Raw genomic sequence first — 19,620 nt, forward strand, 5'->3', positions numbered from 1 at the left:
TTTTATTTTGCTTGGTAACTGACTTTGTTCTGTCTGTTATTACTTGGACCACGTAAATCCTACTTTTTATATTTAATAACATTACTTTTGCTTATTATTGAACCCAGAGTTAGTGACTAATACCTGGGGGAGCAAACAGCTGTGTGATAGAAAGATACTCTATCAGTGTTATAGAGGGCAGACAATTTATGAGTTTTCCCTGTATAAGCTTTATACAGAGTAAAACAGATTTATCTGGGGTTTGGATCCCATTGGGAACTGGGTATCTGGGTGCTGGACACAGGAGCACTTCTTAAGCCATTTTCAGTTAAGTCTGCAGCTTTGAGGGACGTGGTTCAGACCTGGGTCTGTGTTTGCAGCAGACTGGTGTGTCTGGTTCAACAAGGCAAGGTTCTGAAATCCCAAGGTGGCCGGGAAAACAGACCCAGAGATAGTCTCAGCACATCAGGTGGCAGTCCCAAGGGGATTTCCGTGACCCAACCCGTCACACAGACCTCAGTGGTTCAGGAGCCAAATTAGCAATCAACTTTACTCAAAAGACACTCTGCTTAAAAAAGCTTGGGAATAATGAACCTGTTGTCGAAAAACAGCTTGGATGGGAGCCTTGAAGTGACGTAGGCATTGCAGTGCTGAGCGTCACAGCACTAATTTTTAGGCACCTAGAAAGATCACGGGAAAAACACTACGACCCACAAAGTGAGGTGCCCAGGCTCCTATACAATGAATGGGAGACACAGACACCTAAGTATGCAATCCACAAAAGCCGGCATGCTGGGTGGGGAGCTGCCTGAGCTAGCCAAAGACAGATGCCCACAGGAGTGGTGTGTGCTAAACCCTGCCCCTCTCACGGAGATAGGCACCTAGGTCAGTTTAGAAATCCAGGAACGGGAACCCCACTGTCTGCAGTCAGGCAGCTCAAGCACCAAGGCTGCTTTTTGAGGGAATGTGTTCGGTGGCTGCCTTGCTTCGCACACAATGGTAGGAGGTGCTCCCCTTACATGTTATAGCCAAGTAGTTAGAGTACTTGTCTGGGGTGTGAGAGATCCAGGTTCAATTCCCCACTTTCTAGGGAGGAAGGGGCAAGGATTTGAACAGGACTCTTAAACCTCTCAGGAGAGCGTGCTACTCACTGAGCTACAGGACATTCTGAGGTGAGGCTCCCTCATTCGCTCCTCTTGAAACTGTTGCAGTCTGGATAAATAATGAAAGAGTGGCTTGGGCAGGGGGACTGGACCCAGGGTCTCCCACCTTGGTGCCCTAACCATTGGGCTACAGAGTCATTCTCTTACACATGCTCTCTGTCTGGCCCAATGACTGTTTCATCCACAGGGAGTCAGAGAGAGAGAGATAGACAGCATGGGAACCACTCCGTAGTGCAGTGTTTAGGGTATGCACATGGGAGACCCTGGATCTAGTCCCCCATCTCCAATTGTTCTTGCATCATTTATCCAGAGCTTCACAAGGACTAACTGAGGGAACCCTGCATCAGAATATACCAGAGCTCCCTGGCTGGAGCACCCTCCTAAGCAGTAGGAGATGCCTCTCCAAATCCCTTTTCCCCCTCTGGCGGAGCGGGGGAAGGTGGAGCACGGCAGAATTGAACCTGGATCTCCATATCCCAGGTGAATGCTGTAACCTCTGGTTACATCCTGAATGGGACCTGATCCACCAGGTGTACTCACAGGCCACCTACTGGATCAGGTCCTGCATGTGCCTGAGGCAGCTGAACTCCTGCCTTCCCCCAGTTCATGAATTGTGCTGGGGCGTTGGCGCCCAGATGCCTAGAGGGAGGCAGTGGTATGTGTGCCCATAGGCAGGAACAGAGGTGTCTAGGGATCCTTTACTTTGAAACACTTAGGCACCAAATGACAGTAATCTCACTTACACCAATTTTACACAGATTTAATGCCATTGGCTACAAAGCAAATGAAGAGTAGCTGATATTGGGTCCCATCTACTTACTTATATGCTAAGCTGTAACTAATCTTATATAATATGCAGACAGACTTTTCTGAATTACCAGCATTAGACTTGGCAGCACTTCATTTTGTAGATTAGCCAAAATTTGAATTTGCGCCCTTATCTATATGTATTTCCAGACAAAAATCTACATTCAGATGGCATTAAGGTTGAGTGTATCTCAGTAATTTAGCATAAGTACATTACAGGACTATTGCAATTATCTCAAAAAGAAGCATAAGCCCAGGAAATTCAGATAAGGTTAAAACTAAAAGTAATCCAAACATGTTAAACTATGGGAATAAACAATAAGTGCAGCCTAACAACGTTAATTCTGCCCTGTCATGACACCATGTGATAACCATCTGATTACGATTAAGACATTTTAGTATTTGTTGGCCCAGATTAGCTGAAAGTCTTTAAAAGTCAGTTATTAGATATTTATTTCCCTCTTGATGTCAACACATGGCAGAGTTAACGTTCTTTAATGTAGCCTACACACAACACTTAGGTGGGTTTAAACTACAGGGCAAGATTGAAGCATTTGTGTTTACTCTGTAATAATCATTTGGGACAAATAAAACTGAACCTGGGTGCTGAACTTCTTAAAGGAACTATTTAAAACCTTTAATCCCTGGAAGCATTGTGATTTTGGGGAGAATACACTTCCCCCCTTCCCCTGCCCCATCATACATAAAGGGTTGAGTCCCTGCTTTAAGTGTAAAATTCAATTTAGCATTCTCTTTGGAGATGCAGCTAAACCCTCTACAATATGTAGGAACATTAAATGTTCTAGTTCACCTTTTTTAAGGTTTATAGGCATTTCTAGGGTGTTTGCCACTGCAGGTGTATTTGACTTCCTCACAAATAGAGATTAATTAAACCTCACGAGCACCTGGCAAGCTAGGTAAGTATTGTTATAGCAGGGGACGTTAGAGGGCTTTCCCTTCACCCTCTTGCCTGGTTCTTGTCACGCAGACAGAAAGCAGAAGACCAGAAGTCCAAAGTGCAGGCAATTTGATGTTTATTGGGGTTCATTCCAAGGAAGCATATCCACAGCTCTCCATGCCGGCAGAGTCTGTTTCCCATTGTTCCATTCCCAGCTCTGATCTTTACCCCGTGTCCCCCTTCCCAGCTCTGATGCTGCAGAGCCTTTCCTGTGTCCCCCTTCCCCATTCCCACCTCCCATCCCCCACTCCTTAGCAGGCCCAATATACCTTGAGTGCACACCCCTAGTCACACCCCTTACAACTTATGGTCATGTTCCGTTTGGGAGGGTCGTGAGTTGGAGTCTTCATCCCACCTCTTTTGTATCCCAGGGGAGGGTAAGGAGTGAGGTTGTAATCTGGTCAGAGGCAGGCATTTCTCTGGTCTTTCAGTGTTTTACCTTCCCCCCATCCAATCCCAGCTTGTCCCTCCTGACTGGTTGCTTGACCTTGACTTGAAATAAGGAGCTGAGGCAGTCTTCAAGTGTGCACTCATATATTTACATTTCCACCACCATGCCCAGTAACACTTTAGATGTATCCCTTATCTTTTCCCATTGTACCATTGCCCCATTTGGTTGTGGAAATTCAACACACAGTCTCTTTGTTCGTTGTTCTTCACACATATTAGTATAAGATACAAAACGTCAAACCCAGAATTCTATCTCAGGCTGGCAAACAAGCCTATATACTAACAAGGGTCACCAGCTGACCCTGGTAGTCACTCTTACAAGCTCCTTTTTCGTGACATGTGAGCAAGTCTATGATTTTATGAAGTATTTGGTCTTAGAAGTAAATGTCGCATTGATGTGCTGGTTTGGGGGTTTTTCTGATTTTGTTTCTTTAGGAGAGATATGGTAAGCAGAAAAAGAGTTTTTCCTTTGGCCTTTCTCTCTCTACCTTTGAGAGAGAATTCTAGAGACAGAGTTGCTCCCTGGAAACCAGGCATTCAAGTTTGGGCTGATCGCAGAAAGAGGGGATGGCCCTGCATGATGTTTGTGACCACCACTAAGCTAGGATAGCATATGTGTAAATAAAACAAGTTTCACTGAGAATATACCCCGCCTCCACATAGCTGATTCTTCTACAAATAGGAAGCTCCGCTGCAAGGCCTCAACAGCTGCTTTACTCAGCCAAGGAGTGGCAGTCTTATCATTCTCCTTTTACATATAGGGAAAGTGAAGTGCAAAGAGTAAGGCCAAAAAAACAAGTTCTTATTGACTTTTAGACAAAGAAATACACACCCACCACACATCTTAAGTACAGGTAAAATCCCTGTTATATCCACCGCTGGTTAGCTAATTTACCAAATTCTTGCCCCATAAAAGGAAGAGTTTTTACACCAATGAGTCACAGATGAAACGGGATGAACCCAGTGCTTCATTTGTGCCAGGACTTGCCAGGTACCGGGCACAAATGGTACCTCAAATGGCACAAATGGCACCCTGGTACCTCTAGGCTTGGCAGTTCCTAACCCCTGCACCTCTGGGCTTGCTGCATCCGTTATGAACATAAAAACGTTGCTTGAGCCCCAGCACCCAATTGCTTGAGCCCTGGCACCTCTTTCATTACAAATTAAGCACTGGATGAACCCTTACATTTTAGATTATTGAGTCACTTTGGAACCATGCTGTCATGGACACCTGCCCATGCCTGGCCTACCCCAGTGGGAGTTTTCAAAGAATAGAGTAAGAGCTTGTATAAATCAGCGCTAACAGGGCACCCTCAGACTGTGGGAAAGATCTCCAGGGGGCTCTAGGAGTTTGATGGAGAGCTTTGCCTGCTGCCAAAGCACAATGGAATACCAGTTGAGTACCCCTCACATACAAGGACTGCTGTGACATGAGGCGAATGATGCCACATAGCCACAATGCCCTCCCCCGCCACCGTTTTGAGGAAAGATTTTGGCACACAGGAGCAGACCTTCCTCTCCTTTCGTCCCCTCAATGGGACATATCAGAGGGGAGGGTGTGAATAGTAGAGCTCACTTACCTTTGTTTTCACCATTCTCCCAAGCAGTGTGGTCACTGCCTCTTATTTTGCCTGTGTCCGTTTCTGATGGACTGCAAGTCAGGTAGCGTTTCTGTTGGGATGATTATTAGATGCTAGTGCTGTAGCCTTGTACTTTCTTTTCTTTGTTCTATGATTCATTCGCCACTTGGGTAAAGGAGCACACTGTTCTTTTGTGTGTCCTACTTTCCTGCTTTAACTAAAATGGCTGTAAGTAAAGACAATAAAAATGCACAGTCTTTGCCATGCAGCACTGCATACGGTACATGTCAACGCGCTATGGAATATGACAAACCATGTTGTTATAATATAAACTCTTAGTTTAGAGAATGGATTCTTGACGCTCCATCTAGTGCCCACACAAAGTCAATACTAGTACAATATGCCTATGGTGTGATCGTAGAGAGACAAGGTGGATGAGGTAATATCTTTTATTGGACCAACTTCCTTTGATGAGAGAAGCAAGCTTTGGAAGAGCTCTGTGTAGTTCGAAAGCTTCTCTCTTTCACCAACGGAAGTTGGTCCAATAAAAGATATTACCTCCCCCACCTTGTCTCTCTAATATGGTTACAACATTGCAATACAGTCTGATCTGTAACTAAGGAATTAGGTTCAGTGTTATGTACCCTTCACCTATGAATCCTGAGTGGTAGCATTTTGCACTCATGTTGCACTGGTGCAAATGGCAACACAAGGTGCAAGGCAACAGAGAATTGGACCCAAATGCTTTTCACAAAGCATCAGCAACTCTTCTAATCCTTGTCTGTATGAAGTATTCAGTGTAAAGGCAATATTGAAAAATAGCCACCTCACTGTGTATTGAATATTTATTTTGTGATTGCTGAAGAAAATTGGATAAACCACTTTGCTCAAATGAAGTACAACAGACCTATACAAAAAACAATCACATTGTAATTTGATACCCAGTATCTTCTAAAGAGGATCATTTACCATTTAAGACAAAACCTGTTAATTTAAAAAATAGTTTGGTCAGTAAAAATAGATAAATACAGTCTTTAACAGAAAGTGAAATTCCAACAGGCAAAAACAGAGAGAGAACCAGATCTTCAGCTGGTGTAAATTGACACAGTGGAACTATGCAGATTTACACCTAAAAGTCTGGCCACAGAATGTCTAAACAATCTCAAAACCTCACTTTCATGTAGTGACAGATCAGTTTTAATCACAGATTAGAAATGAAAAAAAATGGCACAAATAAAGACAAATTAATTACAAGTCTAACAAAAGTACTTAACATTTTGGAGAGCCAGAGATCATTGCTACAAAGAATGAGCTGATGTGGGGCACCAGCAGCATCCCCACCCATGTTCACTTAGCGGCATCTCCCCCTTTTTAAAAAAAAAATGTGAACTGCCAATTTTGCGTGTGGCTCCAGTGAAGGAATGAGGTCCTACATCACTTTGTAGATGTACATAGGTATTATGAGAGAGAGTGAGAAGGGGGATGAGGAATATCTTTTATTGGACTAGTTTCTGTTAGTGGAAGGCACAAGCTTTCAAGCTTCACAAAGCGCTTCTTTCCTGAGACCTGAGGAAGGGCTTTGTGAAGCTTGAAAGCCTGTCTTTTCCACTAACGGAAGCTGGTCCAATACAAGATATACCTCACCCACCTTATGTGTCTCATATCCTGGGACCAACACAGCTACAACATTGTAAACATATGTATGATGGCATGTAGAGCTAGATCTTGCAAGGTGCTGAGGGCCTCTTGAGAAGTGCCGAGTGCTCTCAAATCCCACTCATTTCAATGGGAGCAGAGGACACTCCCTTAGCACCTTGCAGGATTGGGCCCTTAATAGTTAACACACAACAAAGGATTTCTGCTCCAGCTAGTGACCTGAGAGCTAGCTTTGGCTTCATCTTTGTAAGGCATTTGCTCTTAAATTAATCAAACTTTCTGAACATGAGGTTCTGTCACTTCCCAGAGGCTTCCAAATATATTTCTACTTCACTTTAAGGGACAGATCTTCAGTTGGATTAGATTAACATAGCTTCATTGATTGAGGATCCAGCTTTAACAGCTAAGCGTTTATCCAGTGTACTAAAACAAATGCAGCATGATGTACACTCTTGGCAACAGAGCAGTTCTCCATATCGATATTGAGAGATAATTTTGGCAGTATAAAGGCTTCCTTTAAAACGCTGCTAGTTTTCTAACCCGTGTTCACCCGCACATTTTCCTCTTTAGTAAACTGTACAGTAGCAGCAGGAGTTTCCTGGTGGTTCTCCTCAATTTTTAGTCCAAGGTTATCAAACCCAATGCTGGCTGGTTGTGGCAAACTGGTTGTGGCTTCTTCTGCTGTTCGAGTTGGAGTAGAACAGTACAAAATGAAGCCCACCATAATGACACCAAAGGACAGGAGGTAGAGACCTGAAAACTGACAAGGATATGGGGAGGGGAAGGGAAATAGATGTGGTTAGTAATCCTGACTTATGATTGTACCTTGCAGAAAGAGCATCAGTTACAGCTACACTTTCTTTATGACTCAATATTTAGAGTGCATCCATCACCATAGTATATAGGGCCCAAAAAACAAAATTCAGAAGCTCAGTCCACTGTCAGACTCAGACTGCCTTATTGTTCTCTCCACTTCCCCTTCTTAACACGGGTATACAGGGAATTGTTGTCCTAAGTTTAGACACCCATCTTGACGGATGTGACCAAGGATAACATGGTTCTAGATACGGTGATGGCAAGGAGTAATTGTTTATGCAAGTGAACACTAATGTAATGTACCACTGAGTGTTTTCAATTTTAAATGCAACGTGGCCAAATTCTGTGATGGATTTACTCCAGACTTTCACCTGTGAGAAAGAATTTGTCCCTGTTGTTGGAATTCTGCAAGTCACTAGATCAGTAGGTGTGTTGTACATCACTTTTAACCATTTGATGTGCTATATACTTGTTATTACTGGGCCAAACCTGTTTTTCTGTCTCCTGATATACACCAGTTTAATTTCACAGAAGTTATACCAGTGTAAAGAGATAACTACTACTAGGTGGATCAGGCAAACAGGAATTGGTCCATTATTATCATCCAGTAAACTGTTAACATTCTAAAAAAGGAAGGATTACTACAAACCATCTTGATAGGAAAATAAGAGTCCACTTAAAGTGTTGACTTTATAAAATTGGATTTAAAATGTAAAAGGATCAAATTACCCTCAGCTGGGAACAGTTTGTCAGCAGACACAAAAAGCTACAGATTTTCTTCCCAACACCATAATTACTGAAGCAGCTGGATGACTGAAATCAAAATATCCCTGCTCAAAACTAACTCCCCAGTAATAATGCAGGCCTAATATTCTTTTGAGGCCGGACCCTGCTGTCAATAGAAAGACTCCTATTGGTTTCAATGCATGCAGGATTGTTCCATATGTCTTTGTTATCTGGGCTTATGGTCTTATGGCTGAGATTTTCAATTATATCTTATGATTATTGTTTAATACTAAACAATTCTGATGAATTCTGATGAATTCTGATGGAGGTTTGTATTGTTTCACTTGTCTGCTAATACTTGCACTGACAGTTCTGGTGTCAAGAGGATTCTATTACCAACTACAATTAATGGTGACAAAGTCAGTGTCGAAAATTATTTTCAGCTGAATCAGAATGCAATATAGCAACCCAGCTTTAAACAAGTTCAGTTGCTTGGCGTATTGGCATGAATACTAGCCAGAACTTTTCAAACATTGGCCTCAATTTTAAGGAAAACAAGTAATTCCTCACAGTCACAAAATGAAGGAAAAATTGGGACTTCAGACTCAAGCCTCTTTGATAGCTTTGAAGGGCACCACATGATACTGCACATGGAGAGGTGAGCTGGCTCAGAATGGACAGGGGCCTGAGCTTAATATGGTCACGCAGGCACAACTGAAGTTGAACTACTAAGGAAAGGTAAATGGCTGCTACAATTCCAACTCCTCAGCTTCTACATCGAAGGATTTCAGAAATAATGTAAATTGTGCCAGATTCTGCTCAGTTACACTGATGTTAATCTGGAGTAACTCTTACCTGTAATGGAGTTACAAAAGTTTAAACTGAAGACAGAATTTTGCCCGTGGATGTCTACATTTTATTTATTGGTTCCCACGAAGACGGTCTGTTTTCATAGAGCCTTCGGTTTACGTCCACGGTTATCTTATAGCCAGGCAGCTAAATTCTCATCAGGCACACAGACGTAGCAAAGCAGAGTGTACTGGTGCCCATAATCTCTAATAAGCATGCTCATGCACAGCTTCCCCTGCTATGCCCCACCTAAAAGGATTATTCTTCTTAGGATCTGTGGCTAAGACTTTCAAAGTGACTGATCTGGGGGCGTGACTTTCTAAAAATGCTGAGCACTCAGCCCTGAAACTCAGGCCCTTTTTGGGGTGCAATCAAAACTTGAGGCACACAAAATAATCACCTTTGAAAGTCTTAGCTTAGCTGCAGAGCTATTGCCAGGTCCAAGGGACACACACAGGCATAAACATGAAGATCATACCTTGGCCCACCCAGGAATGCCTCTGCCTCTCAAGGAGGGGTTGTAGGACAGTTTCTTCAGGGCTTTAAAGGGAGATAATGAAAACAATGATCATACCCTTTTCCTTGCACTTTCACTGCTGAACATGGGATTTCTGTACACACAGCACCTGCTGTGACTTGGCATAAGACACACAACTCATCTCCAATCTGCACTGTGGATTTCTGTGACATAACATTGTACCATGCATGAAACTCCCACTGTCATTGATAGGAGGCCTGAGTACATAATGTGCAACAGACTGCTACAATATGGACTGGAGAAAGTTTTGGCTTCTGAATAGCTTGCAGCATAGGAACTGCAAGTAAGCAAAAGGGGTGATTGGAGCCCATTTGTGAGTACCCACAAAATGACTGCTGAAACTTACATCCATCCTGTAATTAGAGATGATGGTTCCCTAAGCTTTCCAATCATATTTATGTTTTACCTAATTATTGCACTGATGTCTTGTACTGACACCAATTATTCCAGAATATTTACCAGTCACTTTAATGCAAACTCCGCTGGAATTTCTTTTCAATAGGATACCGCCAACTGCTCTTGGGGCACTCTCCCTCTAGAGGTCCTAGCTTCCTCCTAAGCTGTCCCCCTTTCTACTTCACATTAGCCCATTCAATCAACTTAGCTTAAAATGAGTCAATCAGCCCTTAAACTCTGGGGGTGTCTACCTATCATTTTCTTAGGCCATGTATACACTACAAAATTAAGTCAACCTAACTTATGTCAGCATACAGCCACCACAGTAATTTCTTCACTTGTGCATGCCTACACTTTGCTCATGTCAGCAGTGTGCGTCCTCAACAAGACTGCTTGTATCAATTGTGCTGTCAGTGTGAAGCATTGTGGGACGGCTTCTGAAAGCCAGTAAAGGTCGACCTAAATAACAGTGTCTACACTGACACAACATCGACCTAACTACATTGACCTTAGCTCTATGCCTCTCATGGCGGTGGAGTTATTAAATAGGCATAGCAGGGTGGTTATGTCAGCGGAACTGACATTTAAGTTTAGACACTTCCATAGTTAGGTCGTCATAAGCTGCTTTGCATCGATCTAACTCTGTAGTGTAGACCAGGCCCTAGAGGCAGCTGGGCATGGTGCTATTGTCCCTACACTCTCCCAAACCTTTCTACCTCCCCAGCCCTCTCCGTTTTCCTTCCTTTATAACTGGGCTTGTTTTCCTTATTGGTCCAGGCTGTGGTGCATGCCTCCATGATTGGCAGTCCCAGCACCTGTGCTGGGGTGTGGTCAGCCTGGTCACCTATAAGCCAGGAAGTCTGTCCTCCCACTTCTGCCTATGCTCGGTATGGGGTTTGCACCACAGACACAAAAACATTTTAGATGCAGGCGACTCAACTTTTTAGAGATGAGTCATTAGGAAAATTAAATTTGGATTTTCTGATACATAAGTTACTCTAACCACTAGAGCATGTGCTAGAGAATAAGGTATGTATCTTAGACACCAAGGCAGAGATACTTTTCCTGAAATAATAGAATAAAGGCTAAATCCTGGCTCTGAGTACAGGGGGCGCGCAAGGAGGAGGTGGCTTCATCATGGTCCAGGCATCGTGGCTGGAGCCATTCTCCCCGTGTGTAAATCTCAATGCCTGCATAAATAGCACAGCATTAGTTAGCTAGACGGATGGCTCTGGAAGTTGGGAGGAGGGCACTAAAGCAGCAACGGTCAAAAGCTACAGCCAGCATTCCTCCAGCACAGTCCTACTAGCTCTGTGGGGAGAGGTGTAAGGCCAGGGCTACGCTCCCACCCTGCTTACACAAATGCCCCCTGAAGCGTTGCATGCTAAGACGACTGCTGGCTGGCCTCCATCACTTATGCTCCGAAGACCAATCTGAATCTGTGTAGACAACGGCAGACTTTACAGTGACGGTGATGGGCATCAGATTGGGCCCTAATAACAGAAGCAGCCACACTACTTTGCTTCCTGCACTGGGGCAGGAAAGAGTCTCCCATCCTCCTTCCCCCTCCAGACTCATAGGCAGAGACATGTAATTTAACCCTTCTGGTGCACAGCAAGCAGATGGTCTTGTGGTGAAGGCACTGAACTGGGTTCAATTTCTAGCTCTGTCACAGACTTTCCTGTGTGACATTGGGCAACTTACTTCACTTCTCTGGCCTTCAGATTCTCTAGCTGTAAAATGATGATCAAAATCCTTCCTGACCTCGCAGGGATGGTGTGGGGCTAAATGTTTGGGAGAGTGCTCAGATACGATGGGGATGAGGCCAGATAAGAATGGGGGTTGGGATTAAAGTAGATAGCAGTGCTGCTCAGTAATCCAATGTCACTAGAACTCCTTTGGGTTGAACTCACTAAATTTGGGGGTGTGGAGAAATGTGTGGCACTGACAGCAGCCCCTTCCCTTTGGAACGGAAACAGAAAGGGGGTTATTCCTCAGGCACAAAGTAAGCCATTGTTCCATTCTTTGACACCTTTTGCCTTGGTAGTTCCACAGCTCCAGTGTGTTTTATGCCTCACACTGCTGAAGAAATAAACTCTCGCATAGTTTTGCTTGCCCTCCTCTTGCTGCTTTGAGAGGACAGATTTTGTTTCCCCTTCCACTAGGACACCCTCAGCATGTCTTTTAGGCTACTATATGTGGAAGAGGGCTGAGTTCAGAGGACTAAAAGCCCCATTTTAATTAGTGCCTCATGTACCGTATCTGAAAAACCAATATTCAAGAACAAGTATTTATTTGTTTTACTCTGTTTTATTCAGTCAGGCTTTGTTGCACCAATTTAAAGCAGCATAGAAACTAATTTTCGTTAAATCTGTACAACTTGTGTATGTAGACAAGGCACCATCCAATACCAAATCTAAAGTCTACTATCAATGTGATTGGTAATCCGGTAACTCCACCTAGTGTCCAGATTTGCAATAGACTCTTTCCTAAAAGTTTACACAACAGAAGCACGTTCAGAAAATATTTGTGGCAAACAAACTCTCTGTTCAGTCTTTGGAGAGCTCCTGGGGTTTTGGTTTGTTTGATATTTGCCATTGTATTTCAGATCTCAGCTGCATGTAAGACAATGACAGAAGTGATGTTCCCAAGGGGTGAAAATGTAATTCTGAAAGGGAGGGTTGGCCATATGAAGGCCCCCTGTGGGCCTGATCCTGTAAGGGACCAAATATCCTAATTCCCATCAATTCCAGTGGTAGGCAAGGGCTCACACCACCACACAGGAATAGGAATGGGATCTTCCCCCACCCCAGATACTGTTCTGTGATGAGCTTATTCCAAGTGGCAATAATGAAGAAGGTTTCAGAGTAGCAGCCGTGTTAGTCTATATTCGCAAAAAGAAAAGCAGTACTTGTGGCACAAGTACTCCTTTTCTTTTTGCCAATACAGCCATATGGAGTAAAATGAATTTAGCCATATGGAGAAAAATTTTAAATTGGTTAGTCTCTAAGGTGCCACAAGTACTCCTTTTCTTTTTAATAATGAAGAAGGTTAACAAAACCATCATGTACTAGAAGACCACAGCCAAGAACCCCTGGGGTTAGCAGAAATCAGAAATGTAGAGCAGAATAAAGGCACTCTGTGGCATAAAGCTACGATGAAGAAAGAGATACTCTAACTTCACCTGCAACAGCCTCTGAGGGGGCTTATATGGAATATCTTTTGGTGACAAGAGAAAAAGTGTTCTTCTTCGGTAAGAGTTGAGTGGTTCCTTGCATTTTTTGTAGTATATTCAATCCCCTATACCTTTATAATCCATGAAACACCCTTCCTGGTGTCTTTGTGCAACAGCAAAGGAAATATAACATAACTTTGCTGCTGTTAAATACGCAAAAATTGTGCTTCCTGGTGTGTAGTTACCTAGTTCTCCCCTTAGACCTGCTTGTAACTGTAGGTACTGCATTAGTATTGCTCCATTCTCTCGCTGCCTCCCCGTGGCTGTTTTAAATTGCTTATGGAAGCTCTCTGATTGTGGAGTTGTCATTCTCCAGAAAATTTCATTCCTTGATCATTCATAGTGTGATCCAGAGTTCATTACTGCTCCTTTCGCCCAGGAAAAATGTATGATGGTTTCAAACACCACTCACTCCACCTTGCTTTGTGAAGACACTAGCAAAGAATTAATTTAACCTTCAATAAATTAGTCTTGCCATCTCCTCCACTTCCCATCGTGGCCTTCACTCTATTTCTATATGTGCCTGAAATTCTCTTCTAACTTACCCCCAATGCCTTCTGAAATCCCCCCTTCTTTTTTTCCTTTTTTTCTTTTTTTTAAGCCAACATTGGCTGGTACCAGATGCTTCAGAAAGAGATGTAAGAAACTCTGCAGTGGGCAATTATGGGACAATCTGCCTCTAGGGAAAGCTTCCTCCCAACCCCCATCAGTAAGCAGTTGTCTTAAAAAAGCCTCATGCTTCAGGGTTTATATATGTCCCTTCCAAAATTCTTGATTATCTTTTAAAAATATTTACTATTAGCTGTATAAATGTCTAATCCCTTCTTGAATTACACCATTAGCTGTTTGGTGCCAAGACACGTCATTGATAAGTGACTTAGAAATGGATGCAGTAACTGAGCTGCCTGTTACAATGCACAGTGCAGACATTTTCAGTCTCTCGTATTTACTTAATTTTTAAAATGAACACTGTTGAGTAGGTTAGATCCAAAATTTATTAATGCTCAAAACTGTTGTAATCTGGTGGGGAAGGTCAATTGCTACATATCTCTTCGAAAGGAAACTCTAGCCGTTGTGTGTGCCTGACACTACAATATTTCTGTTCTTATGCTTCAGAACTAAAATAAATGGTCCTTCACCTTTACAACCAAATCTGACATAAAAGCTTCTGATTTCTGTATGGCTGAGGGCAAGTGACCTTGTAGAGTAATACAGCTAAGCCTCTTAAGCAAAGTTCTCAAGCTTCTCACTAAGCTTTTCCATCTACTGAGAAGGTCAATGATTAAAAAGGTGATAGTAAGCTCGGAATGACTCTGGGTGCAAAGGATTAGCCAGAGTGGAAGGTTGTTTTTAATAGGACCACATGGCTACAACAGAATGCTAAAGAAACAAATCTTACAGAAGCAGTTCCACAGACTGTCCTAGTCAGAGTGTAGAACAGATACATTTGTGTTCAGAACTCAGTGTCTTGAGTTCTGTTCAGAGATATAACTGCATAGGCTTGATTCTTCTCTCACAGATGTCTCTAATAACTGATTAAACATGCAGAAAACATTTACTTTTCACATCAGCCCAAGCCATAGCTTCAGATGTAGACATGCTTGAACTTTTGATGAACTTTGGATCTGAACTTTTTAACTGGCCTGTGAGGGCTGACCAGATCTGAACACTCTCAAATTTTGGGTGATTCAAAATATGGATTAAGAAAAGAATTCTGGGACTAGGATGAATCACTAATTTATTTACAGTTTCTTGTGCTGATTGCAAGACTTTCTGAGGGTTTTGCAATGGTCTTTAGCAACTTAATCCAGAAAGTGTAAAATGAATTTTAAATCACCATCTACCTAACAATGCAGTATTATCTAATTAAACTTGAGTCTTCTGATTAACTTTTTCATTTCAATGATAAATGAATGATGTAATCTGCACAAACTCACAGCTGCAAATAGCTGTTAGAGACAGTTAAAATGGTTATGCTTTGGAATGAAACTTAACTGAAACCACAATTGGATGTTTGCTTACCTTATAGCCAAACAGGAACAGTCCAAAGAAAAGACTGTAGAGATCAGCTGTCAGAATGCCCAAGTTGACAGAAGTAGCGCTAGTAACTTTAATCACTACTGGCATGAAGCTGTACAGCCCAAACATACAGAAGGCAAATGCCACGAATAGTAACACTGAAAAACAAGACAACAATTTACACTAAAAGGGATGAATAACAAGAGAGCAAAAAAGGCTGAAGTTCTTCAGAACTGTAAACCTTTGCACATTTTATCAGGTGCTACAGTCATACAAATAATAAACGTTAATCAGACTGGGTACAAGCAAATTCCTTACCCACAACTCTCTTGTATGGCAAAAGTAAGCAAGAAAGAAAATTACAGTAACAAGGGAAGTCTTGTACAGATTCAGACGCGGTGTGGATGAATGGCAGGGAGGAGGTACTGAATTTCTATACAGAAATCCCTTGATCACAGGGAGATGAAGGAGGGGGCCTGTCACATCAAAAAAAGGAATAATCCCGTTCCTTCGTTCTTCATTGGATAATATTAGAGCTGGTCAGAGAAACTTTGATGGAACCATATTCCAGCTAATATGTAATTCCATCTAAATCAAAACACTTCATGAAATCATGTCATTTTTGCTGGAGTTTAATTTCAGAAGAAATCAGAAAAACTGCAACAGGTTGAAACATCCCATTTTGACCCTTTCAAAGCAAAACTTTTCAAATTTTCATTTTGAAATGACATTTCATTTCCATTTTTTAAATATTGTCTCATATAATACAAAAGAAAAACATTGGAATTGAAATGAAACATTTTGATTGACCCAAAATGAATTCTATTTTGGAATTTTCCTTTGCAGACAATCTCAAGATTTTTGCTTTTCGCTCAGATTTGAAACAAAGCCAATTCTGAAATCTTGATCTTTTGCAAAACTGAATTTCTGTCCTCCAATCAGCTTTAGTTAAGACTACCTTTGCCTAGAGGGGACACCAGCATCTGCCTGAAATATTCTGGCTGAAACAAACCCAGTCAAGACAACAATGATGTTGGTGGCATGAACAAAATATTATGAAATAGCAGCCAATTCCATAACTTCTGTCTTGATTGGGTCTTCTGTCCTTTGACGGTCAATGTGGTTCAGTTCTATGGACCTACTTGGCTTTTGGGGTCCAAAATCTGTAAAGCTTATCTCTTTGCTACCCAGAGTCTGCACAGAGTACAGCTCTTCTTTAAACACAGTATGAATGTTGCTTGTTTTATGTCAACAAATGAAATAAAGGCAAATGAAGATATCACAGCTCTGATAAATTCATTTTTCTGAGGTTTTTTAATTTATACATTCATTTTACTGTATACATACCAATTTTCCAGTTCCACTGAATGTGAGCTATGTCCGTGTGTTCCACAATGGCTCTACATAAGAAAAGACATGCCACAGTGAAAATTATTTTGCATTGTTTTCACTGTGTATTCAGTGACTTAGAAATGGATGGATTTAATCAAATGATGGATTTAATTACAAGCATGTATAAGAAATGTTTTGACTTTCTGTCTCTTTTATAATAAGGAAACAATACATAAGAGTTAAATAAAAGGGCTCTTGCCTTTCACAGGTTCACTTGCTATTTAACATACCAGCTGAGAAAATGATTAACTGTGATGCTGAGAGGTGAGGAACATAAAATTAGTTAGTCGGCTTTGTTTGCCTGCTCTCTCTGTCTCCATGTTTGTTTGTAATAGTAAATGTTGCCTCATTTTTAAATTCAAGCTTAAACATCACAAATACCCCTCTTTAATCATTCCTTTTCTTTTGAAATAAATTTTAACACTGATTTTTTAGTCACTTTTTAGAAAATCACAGAAGTCATTCTGCCAGGGAGTAACTTCTGCAGGTTCCCACTGGAAAAACCTTTACAGAAATGCAATCCTGTGAGTAGTCTTTCCTCACATGAGTGGTCCCATGAAGGTCAATGAGACTATTCACACAAGTACAGACTATGGCCCAGATCCTCAGAGGTATTTAGGTACCGCACTCCCACTGAAATCAATGGAGTTTAGCACCTAAATGCCTTTGAGGATCTGGGCCCATACTCAGAGAGGTTTGCAGGATTGGGCTTCAAGGGTGCTACATGAAGCAGCAGCATGTATGACCTAGGCAGAAGATGTAAAAAGGAAATGAAATGCATGCTGCAGCTCAAAAAAAGGACCCCAAATGCCTACGTAAATGCAAACTTAACAATGAATTAATTTAAAAACAATAGCACCATTTGGTGGTACACAAAGAAATCATTCTGCAGTGTTCTTAATTAGGGTTAAAGTAAATATATTAGATCCTTACAGCTGTAGACCGCTGATAATAGTCCCAAACAAGCCCACCATTCCTAGAAACTCCACTCTGCTCAGATTTTTCACAATGTACTCCTCACTCACATTAGAAATGGCATAGAAAGAAGCACCCAGCAGAACTAAGACATCGCCAATCACCACGTCACTTCCTGTACAGAAATATTAATCCACAAAAAGGGAAATACTGTAAACACTTTTTAGCTTTTTTTTTTTTAATAAACAAGTTTATTTCTAATGTCTTCACCTTTCAGGATAGGGAGAGGGGAATGTTTCTGTCCTGCTTGTGACCTATCACTTGCAAACCAAAGGCTGACAATGCCAAAGGCTCCAGCCGCCCTTGCAAAGTTTGGGGTCAGCTGAGCTTTTGGTTTTTATTTTAAAGGTTAAAACACACTTTAACTCACCAGCTGTTTTATAGTAAGGTCCAGTTCTATCTAGTTCTGCTAGGGTTAAGCACTGTGTGGGAACTCCAGCAGAATCCAGAAGAATTCTAACTTTCAGACCATTGATTCAGTTCTTCTGCATTAAGGGCCTGATTCAGCTCCAATTAAAGTCAATTTATTGATTTCAGGGGGAGCTGAATTAGGCTCCAAGTCTACAAAAGCTCTTAAATGGGTGCTACAAGTCTATGATTGCATGATATGGACTAAAATAAGCCTTTTATACTATACTAATGGAATTCCCTGTAACGCCAACAGTCTTCAGGTAATGCCTTATGCATCAGTTCAATAGCCAGATCGTTGCTCTCATTAAAGTCCTTGATTTGATTTAAAACCTTTTCCCCAAGCAGTTTGATAATCATTCTTTAGGAAACATGACTGGGAGCTGGGGGAAGGACTGAGAGAGTCACTTCTTGCAAGAAGTATAGCTATGGGCTTGTCTACACTTACATTTTATAGTGCTTCTAACTTGCTGGCTCAGGGGTGTGAAAAATCACACACACACACCCCGAGCACAGCAAGTCTGAGCGTTTTAAAGCACTAGTGTAGACAAACTCCGAGTATTGGGAGCTGTGCTCCCAGCACTCAGAGCTAATCCCTTGGTGGAGGAGAATTACCAGGAGCTCTGGGAGAGCTGTCTCCCAGCGCTCCCGCGTGACCACACTCACACTTCAAAGCGCTGCTGTGGGAACGCTCCTGCGGCAGCGGTTTTAAGTTTCCAGTGTAGCCATGCCCTATGTTGTATCTATGATGGATGAATCATGACAAATCTAGATATCTCAGGGAAGGAAGATTTTCCCTTTGGACTCTATTCTGTCATAGATTCTAAGGCTAGAAGAGACCATTGTGATCATCTAGTTTCACCTCCTGTACAACAAAGGCCATAGGACTTTCCCAAAATAATTCCTAGAGCCGATCTTTTAGAAAAACATCTAAACTTGATTTTAAAATTGTCAGTGATGAAGAATCCACCACGAACCTTGATAATTGTTCCATTGGTTAATTACTCTCACCATTAAAATTTTACACCTTATTTGCAGCCTGAATTTGTCTCGCTTTAGCTTCCAGCCATTGGATTGTGTTATACTTTTCTCTGCTAGATTGAAGAGCCCATTATCAAACATTAGTCATGCTTACTAATGTCAAGCAGCACTACGACTACACCTTCACTACAAAAAAGATGTCTTTTTACATCGAGATAGCTATCACACTCACTGTAAAATCCTGATGGAGACAAGGCACGAGGCGGTTTTACCTCCATGTAGCTAGTCGAGGTCAAACTACACCTCCCACCTGAGGTTTACCTTGACTCGTTTCTGCTAGGATTTACACTGAGATAGCTAAAAGCTGTGTAGTGTAGACAAAGCCTAAGTCATACGAAAAGACCCACTGACATCAATGAGACTGGTTGTGTAAGTAGGTGCTATTCAGTGTATTTAACAGATGCATATCTGGGCCCACTATACGTTTTTTAATTGGACTAAAGACATGTTGATACGTTAACTCTAGACAAAGAGTACTCATCCACACTCTCTTTGGTTTGCAATAGTACTAATTACTTGAAGTTTTAATTAACTCCAGAATCTAAAGGACAAGGTTTTATTTGAGGAGAGGTTAAAAGAGATAAACATACACATAGGCCACAGTACTCAGCTGCACCCAATAAGTGCTGTAC

The 19,620-nt window shown here is 41.8% G+C and overlaps 1 protein-coding gene across 1 annotated transcript in view; it reads right to left on the reverse strand.

Annotated features, from left to right (window-relative positions):
• Positions 1 to 5,829: 5,829 nt before the first annotated feature.
• Positions 5,830 to 19,620, reverse strand: part of SLC35F2 (solute carrier family 35 member F2) — a 34,016-nt gene continuing 20,225 nt past the window's right edge. Inside the window, exons 5-8 of the mRNA XM_084610366.1 lie at positions 17,498 to 17,654; positions 16,520 to 16,572; positions 15,176 to 15,330; positions 5,830 to 7,353 (exon numbers count right to left, since the gene is read on the reverse strand). Of these exons, the coding sequence (XP_084466492.1) occupies positions 7,129 to 7,353; positions 15,176 to 15,330; positions 16,520 to 16,572; positions 17,498 to 17,654 (590 nt within the window). The 3' untranslated portion in view covers positions 5,830 to 7,128. The remainder of the gene's footprint in view (positions 7,354 to 15,175; positions 15,331 to 16,519; positions 16,573 to 17,497; positions 17,655 to 19,620) is intronic.

The sequence above is a fragment of the Lepidochelys olivacea genome, assembly GCF_965140295.1.
Source record: "Lepidochelys olivacea isolate rLepOli2 genome assembly, chromosome: 1".
Classification (NCBI taxonomy): Eukaryota; Metazoa; Chordata; order Testudines; family Cheloniidae; genus Lepidochelys; species Lepidochelys olivacea.